The sequence below is a fragment of the Dryobates pubescens genome, chromosome 14 (genome assembly GCF_014839835.1).
Source record: "Dryobates pubescens isolate bDryPub1 chromosome 14, bDryPub1.pri, whole genome shotgun sequence".
In the NCBI taxonomy this organism is placed as follows: Eukaryota; Metazoa; Chordata; class Aves; order Piciformes; family Picidae; genus Dryobates; species Dryobates pubescens.
Window position 1 is genome coordinate 14,284,004 of NC_071625.1, and position 20,225 is coordinate 14,304,228.

General features: G+C 46.3%; 1 protein-coding gene across 1 annotated transcript; it reads right to left on the reverse strand.

Moving 5' to 3' along the window:
- Nucleotides 1–1,192: 1,192 nt before the first annotated feature.
- On the reverse strand, nt 1,193–6,160 carry LOC104299746 (secreted Ly-6/uPAR-related protein 1). Its single transcript, XM_009899934.2, has 3 exons — nt 5,952–6,160; nt 2,540–2,659; nt 1,193–1,827 (listed from the first exon to the last, which is right to left on the reverse strand). The coding sequence occupies exons 1-3, from the start codon at nt 6,001–6,003 to the stop codon at nt 1,616–1,618; spliced, it is 384 nt and encodes a 127-aa protein (XP_009898236.1). The 5' UTR covers nt 6,004–6,160; the 3' UTR covers nt 1,193–1,615.
- Between the last annotated feature and the right edge of the window lie 14,065 nt (nt 6,161–20,225).

A 20,225-nucleotide genomic window follows, 5' to 3' on the forward strand; every position in this document is an offset into this window, starting at 1 on the left:
GCTCTGTGTCTGCAAGGGTGGGTGTGATATCGGTGGCTAAGTAGCTTCCAATCATTGTCCTCTCAATGGAATTTTTCTCCCTGTAGATCTCAGCATTGAAAGGGTATTTCAGGGAAGCCCTCACCGTTTTAGTGGAGGAAGCAGCAGTTCATCTCCAGAACAAAGAGGCTCATCATCCTCCAGAGCACCAGGCTTGCACATGGCCCTCTGCCAAGGAATGCAATGCCTTGTCAAAGTTTGCTTGCAAGTGGTGATAAGACAGACCTTGAGAAACAATTATTTCCGTGCAATGAAAAATAAGAGCTCCTCTGATTATTCCTGTGGTTTTCTCTCTGGAAATTGAGTGGAAATGGAAGAAAACAGAGGAAAAAAACCAGACTTTACCCCAGAGGACGTTTCAGGGATTTCATAAAGACACAAGGATGGTGCATGGGCTGTAGTCTAACCTTATTTTTGCAGGTTGTCCCCTGGATGAGCCCTGACAATAGCAATAGAGCAAATAGCAAGTTCTCCAGCTCTTCTCCACCAGAGCAGGCTGAGAGCTGGGCACTCCTGCCTTATTTTTCCTCACTTCCATTCCATCTTGCTTTGCAGCAGATAAGAGTATCAAAATCAGTCTTACAGTTGCTCCAAGACAGAGCTTCAAGAGAGGTGTGAGTGGAGCCATTGACTCATCTCAGAGTGGAAGGTCTGGGATAGCCACCACTTTTCTCCTCCTGGAGTCCCTGCTGTGAAGGAAGGGGGGAAGGAAGAGTAACCAAAGTTACTTGAAAGGATCTGTAAAACGTCTGGGAAGGGAAAATCAAGAGCTCTGTCTGCAACCTGAGCTCAGAGAATAAGGCTGATGAAGGGTTTGGCTTAGCCAAACTCCCAAGATCACTATTATGGGTCTAACCTTCCCTGGTCTGTTAGTCCAGGGTGTGTTTTGAACCTTCCAGAAATACATCCCATCTCAACACATGAAGGCTGAGCGCTTCTGAACTCATTCCATTCCTTGCTCTAGGCAGAATGAAGTGCGAGCTCTCTGCAATTGCAGGCCACAATCTGCTGAGGAGGTAGTAAGAGGGGATCAATGCCCATCTGCTGCTCTGGCTTGAGATGACACCAAAAAGTGGAAGGAAAATAAGCTAAGCTTCTACCAGAGGGTTGCAGGATTTTTTGGGAGGTTGTGCACAGGAATTTAATAGATGCACACAGCCACAAGTTGTGTGAGAGCTTGAGAAGACCTGGAGAAAAAAGCATTGTCCATACCCAGTGTACATACAGCCTTTACTCTTCCCAAGGATGATGCCTAAACCTCAGCCTTGATGGCATTGCTTAGGTCATCCTGCTGCATAGAGCTGAAGAGCTTCATTCAGTGCTGCTCCCCATAGGAGGAAGCTGTAGGGGAAACTGTGGGTCCTGAGGACCAGGAGCACATCTGATTAACAGCTGAAAACTAGTAGTAATTGGAGGGGTTTAAGTCCAGGTGCCCAAACTCTTGGTTTGAATTGACTTGACTTGAGAGCTCTGAAGATGAGTGACGTGATGCAGCAGCAGAGAAGATTATTCCCAAGGTGAAGGAGCTTGGGAGAAGGGTGAGAATGTTTTGGCTGGAGCATGGACACCTGTGACATTACAAAGCACACCGGATGACCGTGCCAACAACCATGGCCATCAGACCCAGTGCTGGAGGGCTGCTTCCTACCCCGCTGCCAATCTTGGTGTCATCGGTGCAGAGGTCGGTGTAGCAACACGACTTGGGTTTGTTTGATCCTATCCCATTAAAGGCAAGACATTCCTCCTCACAGCCTCTGGTCACGGTGATGTTGCCAAAAAAGGGGTAACCTGAAAGAGGCAGATTGGAGGTGGGGAGAAAGAGAAGAGAAAGAAATCATAAAGGAAGGTGTAGACAGCTGGCATCAAGACTGCTCTTCATAGGAACAGGTCCACCACTTCTCCCTGATGACTCACTCTCTCCATCCTGCTCCTTCCATATGTATTTTAGCATGAAAAAGGGACACAAGTCCCTTTTTTGTTCAGAAAGATGCAGAACTGTTGGCAAGGCCCAGAAGAGGCCACAAAAATTATACATGGGCTGGAGCCTCTCTGCTGTGAGGACAGACTGAGAGAGTTGGGGCTGTTCAGCCTGAAGAAGAGAAGGCTCTAAGGAGACCTTATAGTGGCCTTCCAGTACTTAAAGGGGCCTATCAGAAAGATAGGGATGGAGGTTTTTTCAGGGAATGTTGTGACAGAATGAGGGGTGATGGTTTTAAACTAAAAGAAGGGGGTTTAGATTAGATATTGGGAAGAACTTTCTTATGGCAAAGATGCTGACCCACTGGCCCAGATTGCCCAAATGGGTGGTAGACACCCCATTCCTGGAAGTGTTCAAGGTCAGGTTGTTTGGGGCTCTGAGCAACCTGCTCTAGTAGAAGGTGTCCCTGTTCATGACAGCAGGCGTGGAACTAGATGATCTTTAAGGTCCCTTCCAAACCAAAACAGTCTGTGATTCCATAATCTCTCCACATGGACACTCACAGGCATCAATCAAACTTACCTGAGTCTACAGAGTGCAGGGTTGTGGTGCACACAGTGGCTTTTGGGGGGCACAGGGTGGCTGTTCTGCACTTTGCAATGTCTGTTGGTTCCTTGCAGGTGTAACATCGTAAGGACTGGGCTGCAGAGAGGAACAGAATGAGTCTGAGGCGGCCACAACAGCAAAGACAAGACAGCAGCTCTGCAGCTTCTCTGCTCTGTGGTGGGAACTATGTGATGGTCAGTGCTTCATCCCTTCTTGACCAAGATCCAGTGATCTCAGACATTAAGAGCATCTGGAGGCAATGGCAAAGCTTGGATATGAGAGGAGGAGAATACTAAACCCCAGCAGCAACAGATGGTAGCTTTGCAGGGAGTTGAGTATGATTGCTACCTTCAGGGGTCAGTAGGCCAAAAGAAGAGGGATCTAAAGGGATCTCTTGGGCAGCTTTGATAACATCTTTGGAGAAAAGCTGTCACAGAGCAGCTCCTTCTGCTGAGAGCAGCACTGAAAGACTGGCAGCTCCCCCCACCCCTCCACCCACAGTGACAGTTCCTTCCTGCTTCTTTAGAGTGATTCCTGCAGAACTTAGCAACCAAGAGCAGAATTTCAATTTCAGAGGTGTGCCAACGATCCTAAGGGCTGAACGTGGCCTCAAAACCACTTTGATCAGGGGCTACTGCTGCTTTTTAAAGGAGTTGATGCTCTCAAGCTCTTACTGGCTGCCCGTCGATAGAGGGACAACTTTGCATATGCAAGCATTGATCACAGCAGTTGCTCCAAAGCCTTGGTGCGAGAGTTTTCTGTCCACAGGCAGCAGACACCGCGTGTGCATATTTTTTTGGAGTCGTGCTGGTGCGGCTCAACGACAGAAACCAGCCTGGTTTGCTTATTTTCTAGCTTTCTGCCAGCTGAAGAACCACCCAAATGTGTCCACTGCCATCTAATGGTGACACTGAGGAGAGGCAGTGGTTTGGGTTGTCAGAGTTCTGCAGGATCTGCTGGTAGAGAGAAATTTCTGGGACTTTTGCGATAAGGAAATATATTTTTGAGGGCAGTCGTCTGAGCGGCTGACTCCAGAAAGAATTTTGAGGGCATCTACTTCTCTTATCACCTCCTTTGGAAAATTCAGCTGTCTAAAGAGCCTACACAATGCAAAACACTTTATTTGCAGAGTTATTTATCCTGGCAGTAGGAGTTGAAGAGGACTTTTTGCAGACTTAAGAAGGATTTTTTCAAGTGAGCAGTGGTGGTGTTGTTGTGGCCATGTCCTTTGTAAACAGGGGCAACGAAGGCATCTCTGTTTCCTCAAGATGAGGACCTCAGTATATCCCTTCCAAAATGACTCACGAGAGTTTGTTTTTCCTGTTTTCATAGAATTATAGAGTCATCAAATGATTTGGGTTGGAAGGGACCTTAAAGATCATAGAGTTCCAGCCCACCCATCATGGGCAGGGGACAACTCCCACTGTGACCAGGTTGTCCAAAGACACATCCAGCCTGGACATCTTAACATGCAGTGATCAGTGAGAGAGGAAACACAACATAATCAACCTGATAAGCATATGGATGTCTGTGACTGTGTGGGACTGCCAGATGGATGGATGGATGGACGGATGGAGCAGAGCTGGCTTAAAGAATCTGAGAAGCTGATTTGCGGCCTTTGGGTTGAGCTGGTGTCCAAATGATTTCATGGACGAGCAGGGCAGCGCTGTGGGCTCTGGGGGAGTTGCTTCCAGTTAAGAGCAGCTTTAAAGAAGAAAATCCATAACCTCCTTATCTCTCACTCAGAGAACACTGGGTTTGGAGAAAGGTTGCAGAGCAAGGGGAAAGTCCAAGACCATAAGGACTGCAGTGGAGGAACCGAACACAGAACAGTGCTGTGTGCTGATCTGAGGCCAATAATTTGCCATTTATCACTGTCCAGTAGTATCTTCTACCCTTTGGTATCAACACTCTGGAAGATGTATGGTCACAGCCATATTCCTCAGCTACAAGAATTGTGCCTAGACCAGCTGCCTCCCTCTGGGTCATCCCAGAAAAGTAATTTCTGCCTCCATCTCAGCTGCAAAGCAAAGGGTGGTGATACATCTGTGTTTCCATAAAGTGATCTGAGACCTGTGAGTCAAAACCTGCTCTGTCAGGTCCTCAGCAACCCTGCACTGGACTGGATCCAGAAGGAGGAAAAGAACCTGGTAATATACCACCTGTGAAATATCTTGAAAGAAAGGAAAGAAAACTCCAGCATGTAGTAGATGGAAGTAAGTGCACCTGTCCTGGTTCAGCCCTGTGGTGGGTTTGACCCAGAGCATTTCCTTCAGCCAGCAGTTGGGTTTGCTTTAGAGACAGGTCGTTGAGTCATCAAATCATTTTGGTTGGAAAAACCCTTTAAGATCATCAAGTCCAACCATTATCTAACTCTGCCAATCTGGTAGATGGAAGGAGGAATGAGATTAGGGGTTTTTAAAAAGCAATGCAGCCTGGAGAAGAGATCCAAAACACTTCGATGCATAACAAATTGAAAGGTGTACACCTTTCAGCCACCTTCTTGCAACCAAGTAGCCATACCTCCAGGTGGAGGTGTTTGACCCCTATCCAGGCTGCCATTCCTCTGAGATCTTTTAGAATCCCATGAAAGCATCCTGAGGGTCCCTGGGACCCATGGGCTGTAGGTTAAAACCTTGGGTTTGGTATGACCCCAAGGACAACTCTGTTGAAGCCAATGATGTATTTGAGATGGGTCACAGATGGAGTAAGAACACAGCTCCTGCTGCCAGCTTACCCAAGATCCAGACCCATCAGAGACCAAACCCAAACAGACCCAGGGACATTCTGAATCTCCACCTATCCCCTCATCTGTAGAAATAAGTGAAACCCCTGGAGATGGTGGTTTAATGAACCTTTCCAAGTCCTTGATGTTATTTTTCATATCCTCACCTATACCGAAGCCTCATTCACTGATTTTCAACGTGTCAAGCAGACAGCCAGAAGGTTTTAGAGATGGCAGGAGCTCAGGATGAACACATTCCATCTCTGAGGGGATGAGCTGGCATCTTAAGTAGAGGCTGTTGCCCCGAATTCTTGCCCATGCTTGCAGCGCCCTGTGCCATGTGGCTGTCATCCACACCTTAGACTTACAAAGCAGTGTGGTGGTCACCTCCATGCTAGGATATGATGGGAGCAGGGTTGGGTGATAGGGGAGCACCTGTGCATCTAAACAATGTGCCTTGCTCTCCATCAGGCGTCATGGCTCTCCCACCAGGAATGCATGTCCCCATTCTCCACTCACCCTCTCCACTGACCTTCTTATATACATAAAGTCTCTGTTTCCCCTACCTAGGGCTTGCCAGGTCTTTCTGCTTTCATGCCTTTCCCCTCCCTTCCCAGGCATTTCCCAGGGGTCCATGAAACATTGGGAATGCAGCGGTCTTACCCAACTCCACGTATGCCAGGCCAAGGAGGAACCCAACCAGAAGTGTCTTCATGCTGAGAGCAGATCCGTGCAGCAGGGCCAGTCAAAGAGAACTGCTCCCAGGGAGCTTTATATGTTTTCCCACCCTCCACCTCCTGCTGATCTGGTGGGTGGATTCCCTGAGAGTGATCAGGGAAATGCTCAGCTCCAGTCTGGATTGGGATTTGTAGAGAAACAAGTTCCCCGAGGAGGTGACATCATCACAAGGAGAAGCCTCCTGGCCATACGTCATCTCTTCTGCAGGTTTGTGTCCTGGGGCTGGTCCCATGGAAAAGGAAAAACACAGCCTGCACTGCAAGGGGTGGCCCCATGCTGGTGCTGGGATGGGGAATGTGACAAGGTATGCTTGTGGCTTCCAGTCTGGCTCCATCAGCCGAGAGCTGGATTGTGTCATGTGTGTTGCATTGGGCAACAGCAGACCAGATGCAAGCAGCAGCAGGCTGGGCTTCCACGTGTATTGTTGGCTCAGCCTCAGCAAACCCTGTGCCATGTTCTCATGCTGACTGCGCTCTGGACCGGAGGGTGGGAAGTTGGCATGCCTGTGATTGCCCCAAACATGCCTATTTCCCCAACTCTGGTGCAAAATAAAGCTGGAGGTCTGGATACCAGGGACTTAGTTACTGAGTGCTGGTACTGAGCTGCTGGGAGTGGAAGTCACCAAAACATAGAATCCCAGCATGGTGGGGCCTGGAAATGATCTATGAAGATCACGTAGACCAACCCTGTTAAAGCAGGGTCACCCACAGTGGGATGTCCAGGAACAGAATGTTCAGGCAGATTTGGAATCTCTCTAGAGAGGGAGCTCCACAACTTTTCTGGGCAGCTTGGTCCAGTGCTCTGGCACCTTCACAAAAAAGAAGATTTTCTTCTGTTTAGGTGGAATCCCACAAGTTCTATTTTGTGCCATTTCCCCTTGTCTTGTCACTGGGCGCCACTGAAAAAACTCTGGTCCCACCCTCTTGTCCCCTGCCCTTTAGCTCTTGCTGAGCATTGATCAGACCCCCTCTCAGGCTGCTCTTCTCCAGGCTAAACAGCTCCAGTTCTCTCAGCCTTTGCTCCTCACAGAGATGCTCCAGGCCCCTAAGCCCATAACTCTACTCCAGCTGTGGCCTCATTATAGCATCCATCTGCTGGTCACACTCTTCTTAATGAGAGAATGGGGCTTTTTGGGAAAGTGCTGCTCCTTGAAGGGTTCTCAGTAACTTGAGAAGCATGGCTAATGACATTTTCCACAGTCATGCATGACACAAAGCCAAATGAGCCGGGACAGTGGGATCAGAATTGTGCTGTGGGAAAGGGAGAGCGAGAGGTACGAATCCTAACGCTTGCTTGCTTGTGACAGTGCAAACCATCATCTATATTTTATCTGCTTGTGATTTCAGAGACCAGATACACGAAGAAAACCAATGCACTCCTGGGGATAGAGAATCATAGAATCATAGAATTGTTTTGCTTCGAGAAGGCCTCTAAGGTCATCAAGGGAAATGGCCTCAGGTTGTACCAGGGAAGGTTTAGGTTGGATGTTAGAAACAATTTCTTTACCAACATGGTTGTCAAGCCTTGGATCAGGCTGCCCAAGGAAGTGGTGGAGACACCATTCCTGGTGGGATTGAAAAGCTGTGCATATGTGTTGCTGAGGGACAGGGTTTAGGGGTGAGCTGGCTGTGCTGGGTTAACAGTTGGACTTGATGGTATTAAAGGTCTTTTGTTACTTAAACAATTCTATGATTCTGTGATTGTTTGGCTCCGATTTGGCACTTAACCCTCTAGTGGCCTGGAAAGCTTTGAGGTCTGCCATGAGGCAGAGCTTTGGGAAAACACTTGAGCTGGGGCTGTTAAAGCTCCTGTAGAAGGGCTGAGTGTGCAGGAGTGCCAGACTTCATAGGGAGACAGGAGCTGGGATTGTGCCACTAAAATTGTGGAGGAAAGGGAAGACCCACTGATGTTAGTTGATGTAAAAGTAACCAGGAGGCTCCAGTGAGTCAGATCCCTGGAAACAAAACCAAATGCACACAAACATGGTTGGTGCCAAATCATGTGCTGGGGTGTGAGAAAGGCTATTAGAAGACTAACTATGGAAGCACTAACCCTGGCATGAAGCTCTGGTGGCTCCTCACTGGGAATTTTACTGCTTCTGTCGAGAAAACAAGGAGTCCTGATGGGAAAAGAAAAAAAGAAAGCAAAGGGAAGACTGGGGGGAGTTTGACCCACCCCAAAGATATCAGTGAAAATCCTTGTCCTATATTAGCTTAGAACAGAGTTATTTCTTTTTTCTTCTCCCTCTCAGAAATACCAGAAACCATGGAAACAGAGCTACAGTGGGAGCTGGAAGATCACACTGGGCTAGAGCTAAGACTAATGTGACTGGGGCCAAGCATTGGAGAAGGCTGCCCACAGAGGTGGTGGAATCCCTGTCCCTCTAGGTGTTCAGAAATGGAGTAGATGTGGCACCTTGGGACATGGTTTAGTGGCTGTGGTGGTGTTAGTTTGAGGGCTGGACTTGATGATCTTAGAGCTCTTTTCCAACCTCAATGATTCTATGAGTTAAATGATTCTATGAGTTAAATGATTCTGTGAGTTAAATGAAGCTGGAAGTCTGAGGGAACACCAGGGAAAAAAATGAGTTTTTCCTAAAAACAAAGGCAGGGTAGAAATCCCACTTGTTTTAAGATGGAGCTTGATAAATATGAGGAAGAAATGGCTTGATACAAAAGTTTGCATAGCCTTAGACAGCTTGTAGGACTCAAGAGGACTTAAATTCCCATCTGTCTTTATCAGTGGTGGAATGAAGCCTGAGCCAGGTTTTGAACCCTGCCTAAAAGGAGCCATGGGGGACTTCAGTCAAAATGTCATTCCAGGTCGGGAGATCTGAGAATATAAATGAGCTGTGCTGTGTAGGGGGAAAGATAAGTGTGCCAAAAAGCCCCTCTGAATCTTCAGTGCTATCAATCCAAAACCAGTCCCAGCCTGTCCCTCTGAGACTGGCCTTCTTTATAAGCTGACCTAAGTAGATACCATCTCTCTCGGCTTATCACGTCTGTAAGGAAAGGTAGATGACGTAAATGAAATGTTCACAGGCAAGAAGTCCACGTGGTTCATCAAATATCTGATCTAACTTCTGTTAACAGTTAATTCTTCTTTGAATGAAACAGAAACCATGTTTTATAGAGATGCCCTGTGACCAAGGTTTGATAAGCTGTTCCAGTGGCTGGTTAGCAACCACCGGAACAATAAAATTTCCCCGGTGCAAATTATTTCTGCTCTGATTTATGCAGCTTCTATGGCCAATGGTTCTCATTGCACCCCTCTACTAAACTTAATTGCTTGCTGTTGTACTTTTCCTGGCCCCATGGAGATGCATTTTGTCCAGGATATCGCTTTGACAGACTTTGGTGGGATCTTTAACTCCTTTATCATCCAGAGGGACCTGGACAGGCTTGAGAAGTGTGCCCAGGTGAACCTCATGAGGTTCAAGAAGACTAAGTTCAAGGTTCTGCACATGGGAGTATCAATACAGGCTGAAGGATGATGAGATTGAGAGCAGAAGGTCTTGGATATGCTGGTGACTGAAAAGCTGGAGATGAGCTGGCCTTGTGTGCTCCCACCCCAGTGTCAGCTGTGTTCTGTGTTGATCCCCAGCAGTGAGGACAGAAAGTAGAGGGAGGGAATTCTGTCCCTCTGCTCTGTTGAGATTCCACCAACAGCAATGGGGTCAGCTCTGGAGTCCTCAGCACAGGAGAGACATGGACCCATTGGAATGGGGCCAGAGGAGGCCACAAAGATGATGTAAGGGAGCTCCTCTGCTGTGTGGTCAGGCTGAGAGAGTTGGGGTTGTTCATCCTGGAGAAGAGAAGGCTCCAGGGAAACCTTGTGGCCTCTTAGTACTTAAAGAGGCTGATAAGACAGATGGGGACAGACTTTTCATCAGGGCCTATTGTGATAGGACAAGGGGTGATGGTTTGAAATTAAAAGAGAGAGATTAAGACCAGAGAGAGAAGGAAGGCATTTTTCACACTGGGAGTGATGAAATACTGGCCCAGGCTGCCCAGAGATGTGGTAGATGCTCCCATCCATGGAAACTTTCCTAGTCAGGTTGGATGGGGATCTGATGAACCTGATCTAATTGAAGATGTACATGCTCATTGCACTGTTGGACTGCATGTTCTTTAAAGTTCCCTTCCACCCCAAACCATCCTGTGATTCTCTGCAAGGTCTGTCCTCCAGGGCTTTAATCCCTTTAGTCCCGTCCAACCTGCTATTCTATGAAGACTCTAAGAGATGTGTATCAAGCAACTATGTTTGACACTGTGGCCATGGCATTGTAGCCACGGCATCAGTCTGCTTGATGTCAGTGTCTTTGTTGGGAGCTGCTTTGCAGGATGGAGTCTGCTATCAGGTTTCCAGATACCATGCTGATTGATGCAGTAGAGGCAAAGAGAGAGACTACTGCTCAGTGCATTGAGTCAGCTCAAGTTCAGTTGCTGTGATTCAAAGAGGGCAGATTTTTACTGGACACCGTTTGGATGAGTGTGTGGGCTCTGCCATCTGCAGCTGTGACTCAGTACCAGGAAGCCATGCTGTCCATAACCTGGCTACAGTGGTGCCTGGTGATGTGTTCAGCTAAATCGAAGCATTCACGTCTCACGGGTGTGCACTAATAACAAGAATATACGCTTGTTGGGGTGGAGTTGCTCTCCACCCTCCTGATGAAACTCTGCCACTGGGCAGAAAGGAATGCAGGTTTCATTAGACTGGAGAAGGGTGAAAGTGTGAGCATTCCCCTAGGAGCTCTTTAGGTCTTTCTTCTAGGGGCTTTTTCTTTGAATCACAGAATTGTTTTGGTTATAAAAGACCTTGAAGATCATTGAGTCCAGTCATTATCTAAGATGTTAAGCACAGGTGTCTCCTCATGGGGGAGTATCAAAGAGAAATCCAGAGTCTCATGTGACCATGTGGTTTTCCATTTGAAAGATGGATGATTTAGAGTAAACACTGAGCTGTGCTGTGAGCATTCATGGGGCTACTGTTGGTTGGGAGTCTTCAACGTCTTGGTTCATACTTTAATCAGCTGATGGCACTGTTGGTCTCTGAGTAACCTTCTGCAGGAGTGGACAACATGCAAAGACTTGCCAGTTGAAGGGCCTGGTCCCTCCCTTTCCTAGCAGGGACATTTTCCCTCTTTATCATAGAATAGAAACATAGGATCATAGATTAATTTTGGCTGGAAAAGACCCTTAAGACCACTGAGTCCAACCATTATCTAATTCTATGAAATCTGGTGCTAAACCATGTCCCTCAGGACTACATTTCTGCATCTTTTGCACACCTCCAGGGATGGGGATTCAACCACCTCCCTGGGGATCCTGTTCCAGTGTTCAAGAATGTTAATGGAATCAAAGAATCATAGACTGGCTTGGGTTGGAAGGGACCTGAAAGATCACCTAGTTCCAACCCCCCTGCCATGGGCAAGAACACCTTGCACTAGACCGGGTTCATCAAAGCCCTGTCCAACCTGGCTTTGAACACTTCCAAGGATGGTGCATCTACAGCTTCTCTGGCCACGTAGATCCAGGGCCAGAAGCTGTGGGAGCACAGATAATGCAGCGGATCAATAGCCATCAAAATTTTGCACAGTCACAAACAGAGTGAAGCAAGCCACAAAATCCCAAGCAGGTGTCATCAGACTTAAATGCAACCTGTCTTCTAGAACATAGATATCTCCTGGGTGAATCACCTTATGCCTTTCTTTCTGCAGGCAGGTACATGCACAAGTTATCACAACGGCTTTGGACAAAAGCCGCATCCAAAAATGAATGGCACTGTGGAACCTGCTTCCCTTCACTGGCTTTGAAAGGAACCTTTCAAAAGTCAGGGCTAGGTCACCTGCAGTTCTTCATAGCAAATGTACACAAACCCTTGTCATAGAATGGCTTAGGTTGGAAGGGACCTCAGAGATCATCTACTCCAACCTCCTCTGAACAAGATCAGATTGCTCAAGGCATCATCCAACCTGGTCTTGAAAACCTCCAAAGAAGGGTTTTAAAAGGACACAGAGAAGAAGGTCTCAGATGAGCAGCTCACTCCAGATGTCTTTGAGGTCATGCTCAATATGTTGAGAGGACACTGAAGTGGCTCAGACACTTCTGTTGGACTGCATGTTTTTTGGAGACTGCTGCCTTCAAAGTATCTTCAGTTGTGAGAACAGATCAACAACCTCTGAGGAGGTGGATGGGTATAAATATTGTTAGGTTATAGATGAGAGGTCTGGTTTGTAGGACTGTGAAATGATTTTGCTGGTGGAGCTGTAGGAACAGTTAATGTTATGGTCGTGGAAACATTCCTCTAGCCTCTTTCTATCCACATTCTCATCATTGCTGATGGGGTGGAGCTCTACTAAGTAAATGACTGAAGGTAGAAGCTTGCTCTGAGGTCTGATGAAGAATCTTTTGCATAGGTTCAGGTTACAGATGTGGAGATGCTGCTTTGCTTTCCCAAGCACTAGGCAGATTTGCCCGTTAGCAAACACAGTTTCTTTCATGTGACACAGCGATCAGCACTTCTGGCTGTGTTCCAAATATGTGTCCTTCTTTCACCTAACATCAGGACATTAGAATCATTAAATCACAGAATCACTTCAGTTAGAAAAAAATTCTTAAGGTCACCAAGCCCAATTGTTGACCGAACACCACCATGGCTTTGAAACCTTTAGCCAAAGTGCCATGTCCACACGTTTTTTGAACACCTCTAGGGATGGCGATGCCACCACCCACCTGGCCAGCCTGTTCCAGTGTCTGACCACTTTTTCACTTAGGAAATTTTTCCTAATATCCAATCTAAACCTCCCCTGGTGCTACTTGAGAACATTTCCTTTTGTTGATTGCAGGGAGAAGCGACTGAACCCTGCCTCACCACAATCTCCTTCCAGGGAGTTGTAGAGAGTGAGAAGGTCTCCCCTCAGCCTCCTTTTCTCCAAGCTGAACAACCCCAGTTCCCTCAGTTGCTCCTCATGAGGCTTGTGCTCCAGACCCTTCACCAGCTTTGTTGTCCTCTTCTGGGCATGCTCCAGCACCTCAGTGTCCTTCTTGGAGTGAGGAGCCCAAAACTGAACACAGTATTCAAGGTGTGTCCTCCTCAGTGCCATGTTGAACTAATGTCCAGTTGGATATCTGCTGCATGCTTTCCTGAGGAGGCTACTTCCACGGGTAGTTTGGAAGACAAAAAGAAATGCTAAAGAGAAGAGGCCAGGGGGTGGAGGGAAGGGAGGTATGGGGGTTGAGAGATGGTGGATTTTGAAGCTATGACTGCATGAATAACAGTGACTGAATGTGGTTGCAGAGTAAGTTGGATGGGATATCAACAGGAGTTCTTTGCCAAAGAGAACAGTGAGCAATTAAAAAATACTCATGGGCTACCTACTATTCACACACTGGCATGTAGAAAACTTGCAGCTTAATCTATCTGTTGTGATTTTAATCACAAAGGACCAACCATTACAAATCTGTTACACTGGTCACAAGTAAGGCTTGGGACGTCCCTGGATCGGCAGAATGAGGACGGCTTTGATGTATGGTGTCCAATCTTCTTGTTAATAATCTTCACCCTCCCACTTCATGAAGAGCACATGCAAATGGCAGCTGAACAGGACAATGTTCCCCAAACAGGTTTTATTCATGAATCTCCTTTTTGCTGTGCCTGAATCTGAATCAGTGTCTCAATCGAGAAGAGATTCTTGCTCAAACTGGAGAAAGAAATGCCATCCTCACACAGAACTATGCCTAGCCTTCCCAGTAGGACTAAACTTCCTCATTCACAGAATGGTTTGAGGTGCAAGGGACCTTTAAAGTTCTTCTAGTCCAACCCCTCTGCAGTCAGCAGGGATGTCTGCAAGGTTTCTCAGAGCCCCAATCTCACCTGGAATGGTTTCAGGGATAAGGCATCTGCCACCTCCCTGGGCAACCTGGGCCAGAGTCTCACTGCACTCGGTGTCAACATTTTCTTCCTTCCCTCTAGTATAAACATTCCCTCTGGCAGTTTAAAACCATCCTGTCACAACAGGTCCTGCTAAAACATCTGTTCCTGTCTTTGTTATAGACCCCTTTTAAGTTCTGAAAGGCTTCAATAAGGCCTCCCTGGAGCCTTCTTCAGGCTGAACAACCTCAAATCTCTCAGGTCTGGTTTTTTTGTAGGAGAGCTTATTTCAATTCATCCATATGTCCAGATGAAATGCCCCTGCTCTCTTTGTTTACCTACAGTAGCTGGTTTTCTTCTGAGTATCCTACATGTTTCCAGAGCCCAGCTGCCTGTCCAGGGTTTAGCTGTTCAAATTAATTTTGATCTAATCTAGCTTCAGTTTCATTTAGCCACCTACAACATAGACCAAATGTCTCTTCCATTTCCCTTCAGAGATATTTTTTTTTGAGGTATTTGGGCTCAGGTTTCTAACCCACTTGGAACAATATTTGCCCCTGATCCATCTGAGGCTTGGATCGATTCAGTTGTGGATAAACAGGTATCAATGATACATTTTGATATGTGGTGGCCGGAGGAATGGTGAATGAACTGTGAGTTCAAGGATGTGGCAAGAAGGCATGAATCATGGAATCACAGAAATGTTTCAGGTGGAAAAGGCCTCCAAGACCATTGAGTCCAACCACCAATCTGACACCACCATTCCCACTAAACTATGTCCCACACTGCCATGGCCACAGGTTTCTTGAACACCTCCAGGGACTGTGACTCCATCACCTCCCTGAGCAGCCTGTTCCAATGCCTGACCACTCTTGCAGGAAAGAAATTTTTCCAAATATCCAACTTAAAACTCCCCTGGAACAATTTCAGGCCATTTCCATTTGTTCTATTACCAGATATTAGGGAGAAGGGACCAACCCCCAACTCACTACAACCTTCTTTCAGGTTCTTGTGGAGAGCAGCAAGGTCTCCTCTCAACTTCCTCTTCTGAACAGTCCCAGTTCCCTTAGCCAGCCCTTACACAATTTCTTCTCTAGACTCTTCATCAGCTTTGTTGTCCTTTTCTGGAAGTGGTCCAGAAATGATGTCAATACATAGTGGCTGTAGAGAGGGTGAGTGAACTGGTAGTTCAAAGATGTGGATGGAAGGCATGAAGATTGTGATTCCTTGAAATCAAAGAATCAGGAACCTGCCTGGAATTTGTTTCCCTAACAAAGAGGAAAAGTGGAGGAAAACCATCTACAGAAGGATAACTGTGGCCTGAAATGGATGAATAATCATTTCAAGGATCAGAACAGGAATGAGAAGGAAGCATGAAAGAATGGAAGCAAATACTGAGGAGCAGACAACATTGCATGACAGAAGTTAAGAAATATATAAAGTGAAAATTTGCAACAGTCTGAGATCCCAGGCAAGGCATTAAATGTTAAAATTATTCACACCTTCCATTGAGAGTCATGAAGGTGTGATGGATGAAAACTGAATATTAAATGAAACCACTTACTTATTCAATAGAGAAAGTGCTTTTGACTTTGAGGGGAAAGACAGGTGTCCAGAAATAGAAGAAACCACATCTGGGGTGGAATAAGAAAGAATAATGTTTTAAAGTTGGGATAAAGTAGGGCAGGATATTTTTCCATCCCAGAACTTTTAGAGAACTGGCATATGGAAAAACAGATCCACTCCCAAATATGAGTCACAAAGTGATGAAGTTCTAGATATTATCCAACTGGTTAGAATTTAACACCTAAATGAAAGAGAGAAGCAGGAGTACTTTGTCGCCCCTTGATAACATGCCAAGATTAAGAACCATTTTTGAAGGAGACCATAATGAAAAACATGAAAAGGATTAAAAAACAAGACAATGACTTTACTTAATTTCATGTTAAGAAAGCCTGATTTTTATGAGTTCTTCAATGTAATAAAGCAATGGGATAGGAGAATATTTATCAAGATGGCATGGGTGGAAAATGAAATCATTTCAGTCTGGGTGGGATCTTTTTAAAGGGTTGGAAGTAGATGGGTTCAAAGTTTTTTGAAGTGTTAGGAAGAAGATGAACATGGAGGAGGTCAGTAGGCAGCTTTTTAGGAACTGGTCTTAATCATAGATTCATTGATTCACAGAAACACAGAATGGCTTGAGTTGGAAGGGACCTTAAAGATTATCTAGCTCCAACCCCCTTTCCATTGGCAGGGATCCCTTCCACTAGACCAGACTGCTCAAGACCTCATCCAACCTGGCTTTGAACACCTCCAGGGAGGGGACATCCATGACCTCCCTAGGCAACATGTTCCAGCGTCTCACCATCCTCACTATAAAAAAATTCTTTCTAACACCCAATTTAAATCTACACTCCTCAAGCTTCAATCCATTTCTTCCCATCCTATCACTACAACCCCTTAAGAAAAGCCCCTCCCCAGCTCTCCTGTAATTCCTTTCAGGTACTGGAAGGCTGCTATAAGGTCTCCACAGAGCCTTCTCTTCTCCAGGCTGAACAACCCCACCACTCTCAGCCTGTCACCATAGGAGAGGTTCTCCAGCTTTTGATCATCTTTGTAGACCTTCTCTGGACCTGCTCCAGCAGTTTGATGTCCTCTTGATTAATATCATGTCTTGGTATCTTCTTGATTAGTATTTTATGTGAAGACCTTCAAAGATGCTAAATAGGATGGTGTCAATGAAATTAAGTGATGATATAAATTTGGGAAGCATCCACCATGCCAAGAAGGATCAGGATATTGTAAACAACCAGGTGGCTTGGATGCAAGTCACATATTAATAGGATCATACAGTGTAATAAGTAAGTTACATGGTAAACTAGGAGGTCACCTGTAGATGACTGGAAAGATGAAAGACATGAGAGTATCAGTTGATCACAGGCTGAATCAATGCCAAACGCCTGATGAAGCATGAAGAAAGCTGTCATGATTGGGGGCTGTGTCAGTGAGGACACAGCATGGCTCAGGCCATTGTGTAAAGTACCAACAAGACCACACTTGCAACACTGTGTGCATTTCTCACCACCCAGACAGAGGTCCATACAAAGGGTAGAATGAAGATGACAATGACTATATCAGGCTAAAAGAGCTGGGCTTTCTTACTAGAAGGAGAAAATATTCCCAGCTCTGGGCATACTCAACAGCAGGCAATTTAGAAGGGAAGACCACTCTGGTGAAAGATGGTGACACCAGACACATAGGTGGCCATGAAATATTAAGGCTGGAAATGAGAAATGTGTGCCCAAGTGATCATAGAATTGTTTTAGTTGGAAAAGACCTCCAAGATTGTTGAGTGAAACTGTCAACCTAACACCACCATGGCAAATAAACTCTGTCCTGAAGTGCCATGTCCACACAATACCTTCACGGGTGGTGACTCCACCACCTCCCTGGGCAGCCTGTTCCAATACCTGACCACTCTCCTCAACCTTCAGTACCAATCCACTCACTGAGCCTAATGGTACTGCCAGTCCTACAAGGCTGTTGGGTAGATGCATCATTTGGGATTCTAGGTATGCAAACAGTCCCTGTAGCTAGAAATAAAGAGCTCATGGACAGGAATAATTGTCAGCTTTGGGCAGAGATGAAACAAGCTCTTCCATATATCAAGGTCTATTTTGCCTGTGCCAGTGACCTGGCAATTTGTGCTTGGGTAACTCAAAGGATTTGGGTTATGTGGAGTAATAGAAGTGGTTGATGAAGAAAGAAGTGACCAGGAAGTATGTCTGATAGGTTGGAGGAGAACTAGTTAAGTTTAAAAGTTATCCTACATGTGAGCAAGATGAAAGCTGTAACTAGGGTGAGGTAAGTGGTAGACAACAGAATGACCATAAGCCAGCAAGGTGCTCCTGTGGCAAGAATGCCAATGATATCCTGAGGTGCATCAAGAAGACTGTGGCAAGCAGGTTGAGGAAGGTTCTTTTCCCCCTCTACTCTGCCCTGGTGAGGCCACACCTCAAATATTATGTTCTGGGCTCACTGGTTCAAGCACAGAAACTTGCTGGAGAGGGTATAGAAAAATACTGTGAAGATGATTAAGAAGCCTTATGAAGAAAGACTGAGAGAATTGGGTGGGTTTAGTCTGAACAAATAGAAGATTGAGGGGGGATCTTATAATGCTTATAAACACTTAAAGGGTAGGTGTCAGCAGGATGGGACCAGGTTTGTCTCAGTGGCACCCAGTGACGGGACAAGGGTAACAGGCACAAACTTGAAGATAAGAAGTTCTATTTAAACATGAGGGGAAACTTCTTCAGTTTAAGGGTGAGGGAGCACTCACAGGATGGCCAGAGAGGTGGTGGAATCTCCATCTCTGGAGATGTTCAAAACCTGCCTGGACATGTCTCTACATGACCTTCTTTAGGTGAACCTGCCTTGACAAGGGGGTTGGATTCGATGATCTCCACATGTCCCTTCCAATCCCTACCATTCTGTGGTTCTGTTCATTTGGTAGTGATGTGTGAGGTCTGTTTGGGGACAGTGATGGTGTTCCTCAATTCTTAGTGTCCTACTAAAGATGTTGAGTAAATAAGACCCTTCTCTTAGGCTCTTCTTGGACAATTAGCATCATTATGGGAGGTAGATCAGCACAGCCTCACTTCACCAACCATCTTCAGAGTGTGTCCACACAGTCATCTTGCCTCCTATGTCTTTAGTTGTCTTCAGGATGGTGTCTGCTTCTTGTCACATCATTCAGCAGGAAAGAGGCAGCTTTGTGTTCTACTTCAGCCTGAGGGCTTTGGGCTATGAAAGCATCACCAGAGTAGCCATGGGTGCAGCATCTGTTTTGCAAGGACTCCTGTGATTTAGCTCAGAAGGACATTAGTAGGGCTCAAGATAGTCAAGAAATGAGCTAGTGATGGATTTCTCTGCCATGCAGAGTTCTCAGGTGGCAGGATGGGAGTGGGGTTAGTCAAGGTGGTAAGACACAATCTTATAGAATCATAGAACGGTCCAGGCCAGAAGGGATCTCCAAAGGTCACCCAGCCCAACCTCCCCTGCAGTCAGCAGAGACATCCCCCACTAGACCAGGCTTGTCTTCATACACCCTGTCCAATCAACCTGGCTAGTACAATTACTTTGGGGTTGATCTGCAATCAAAAGGCAGGTCTTTGGATTGTTTTTAGTTATTATCCAGTAGCTTAGCAGCTGGCAGAGCTGAGCTTACTGCAGGTTCTCTCTATAATCTGTTTGGTCCACAAAAAGCCTCATTGCACAACAGCAGGTGTGTAACTCAGGGCAGGAATGTGGCTGTGCAGGGTGGGTTGGTAGCGGGTAATCCTTCTCCAGCTCTGTTATGTTCATTGACTATTCAAGCTTATTTTTAGCCTCTCTCTCCTGGCCCCATGTAATGGGTTGGGGCAGTCACTATCTGAGCATCTTTCCACATACTGGCCCTGATAACATCTGTACAAGGCAGAGGTATGGAGAGGCTGCGTAATTTGCCGCGGGACATAGAAGAAATGTGGAGCACAGCAAGGAGGTGCTGGTCCTTAGGTGCCAGCTCATCTGACCTCTCCACCTCAGAGACTTTCTCCAGTGCCATCAAACATTTTTAACCAGTTTCCAGAGATTGAATAGAATTCAGGTGGCCCTGGGGACGTTTTTCCTAGCAGGTACAGGTACTGAGTGTAACTTCTAGGATGATAGAATCATTAAAGTTGAAAAGACCTGTAAGATCCTCAAGTCCAGCTGTCAACCCAACACCACAATGAACACTAAACCATGTCCCACCGTGCCATATCTACAGACTCTTTGAACCCCTCCAGGGATGGTGACTCCACCACCGCCCTGAGCAGCCTGTTCCAGTGCCTGAGCACTCTTCCAGTAAAGACATTTATCCTTGTGTCCAACCTAAACTTCCCCTGGTGCAGCTTGAGGCCATTTCCTCTTGTCCCATCGCCAGTTACTTGAGAGAAGAGACCAACACTAGCCTGGCTCCAACCTGGTCATTGTAGGGAGGAAGAAAATCTCCCTTCAGCCTTCTTTTCTCCAGATTAAACAATCCAAGCTCCTTCAATCAACTTCTACTGGACCATAAGATATAATGAACATCCTTGTCATTACCCACAGAGATGATGGACACTAGGCTAATGCTGCCAGAAGCAAATCCAACAACACAACAATAATACAAGCTATTTTCTTTTCTGCTGGAGCTGTGTCTGCAGTGTTTCCTACCACAAGTCATACTGGAGCTGGGGTTGCTTAGCCTGGAGACGAGGAGGCTCAGGGGAGACCTTGTTGCTCTCTACAACTACCTGGAGGGAG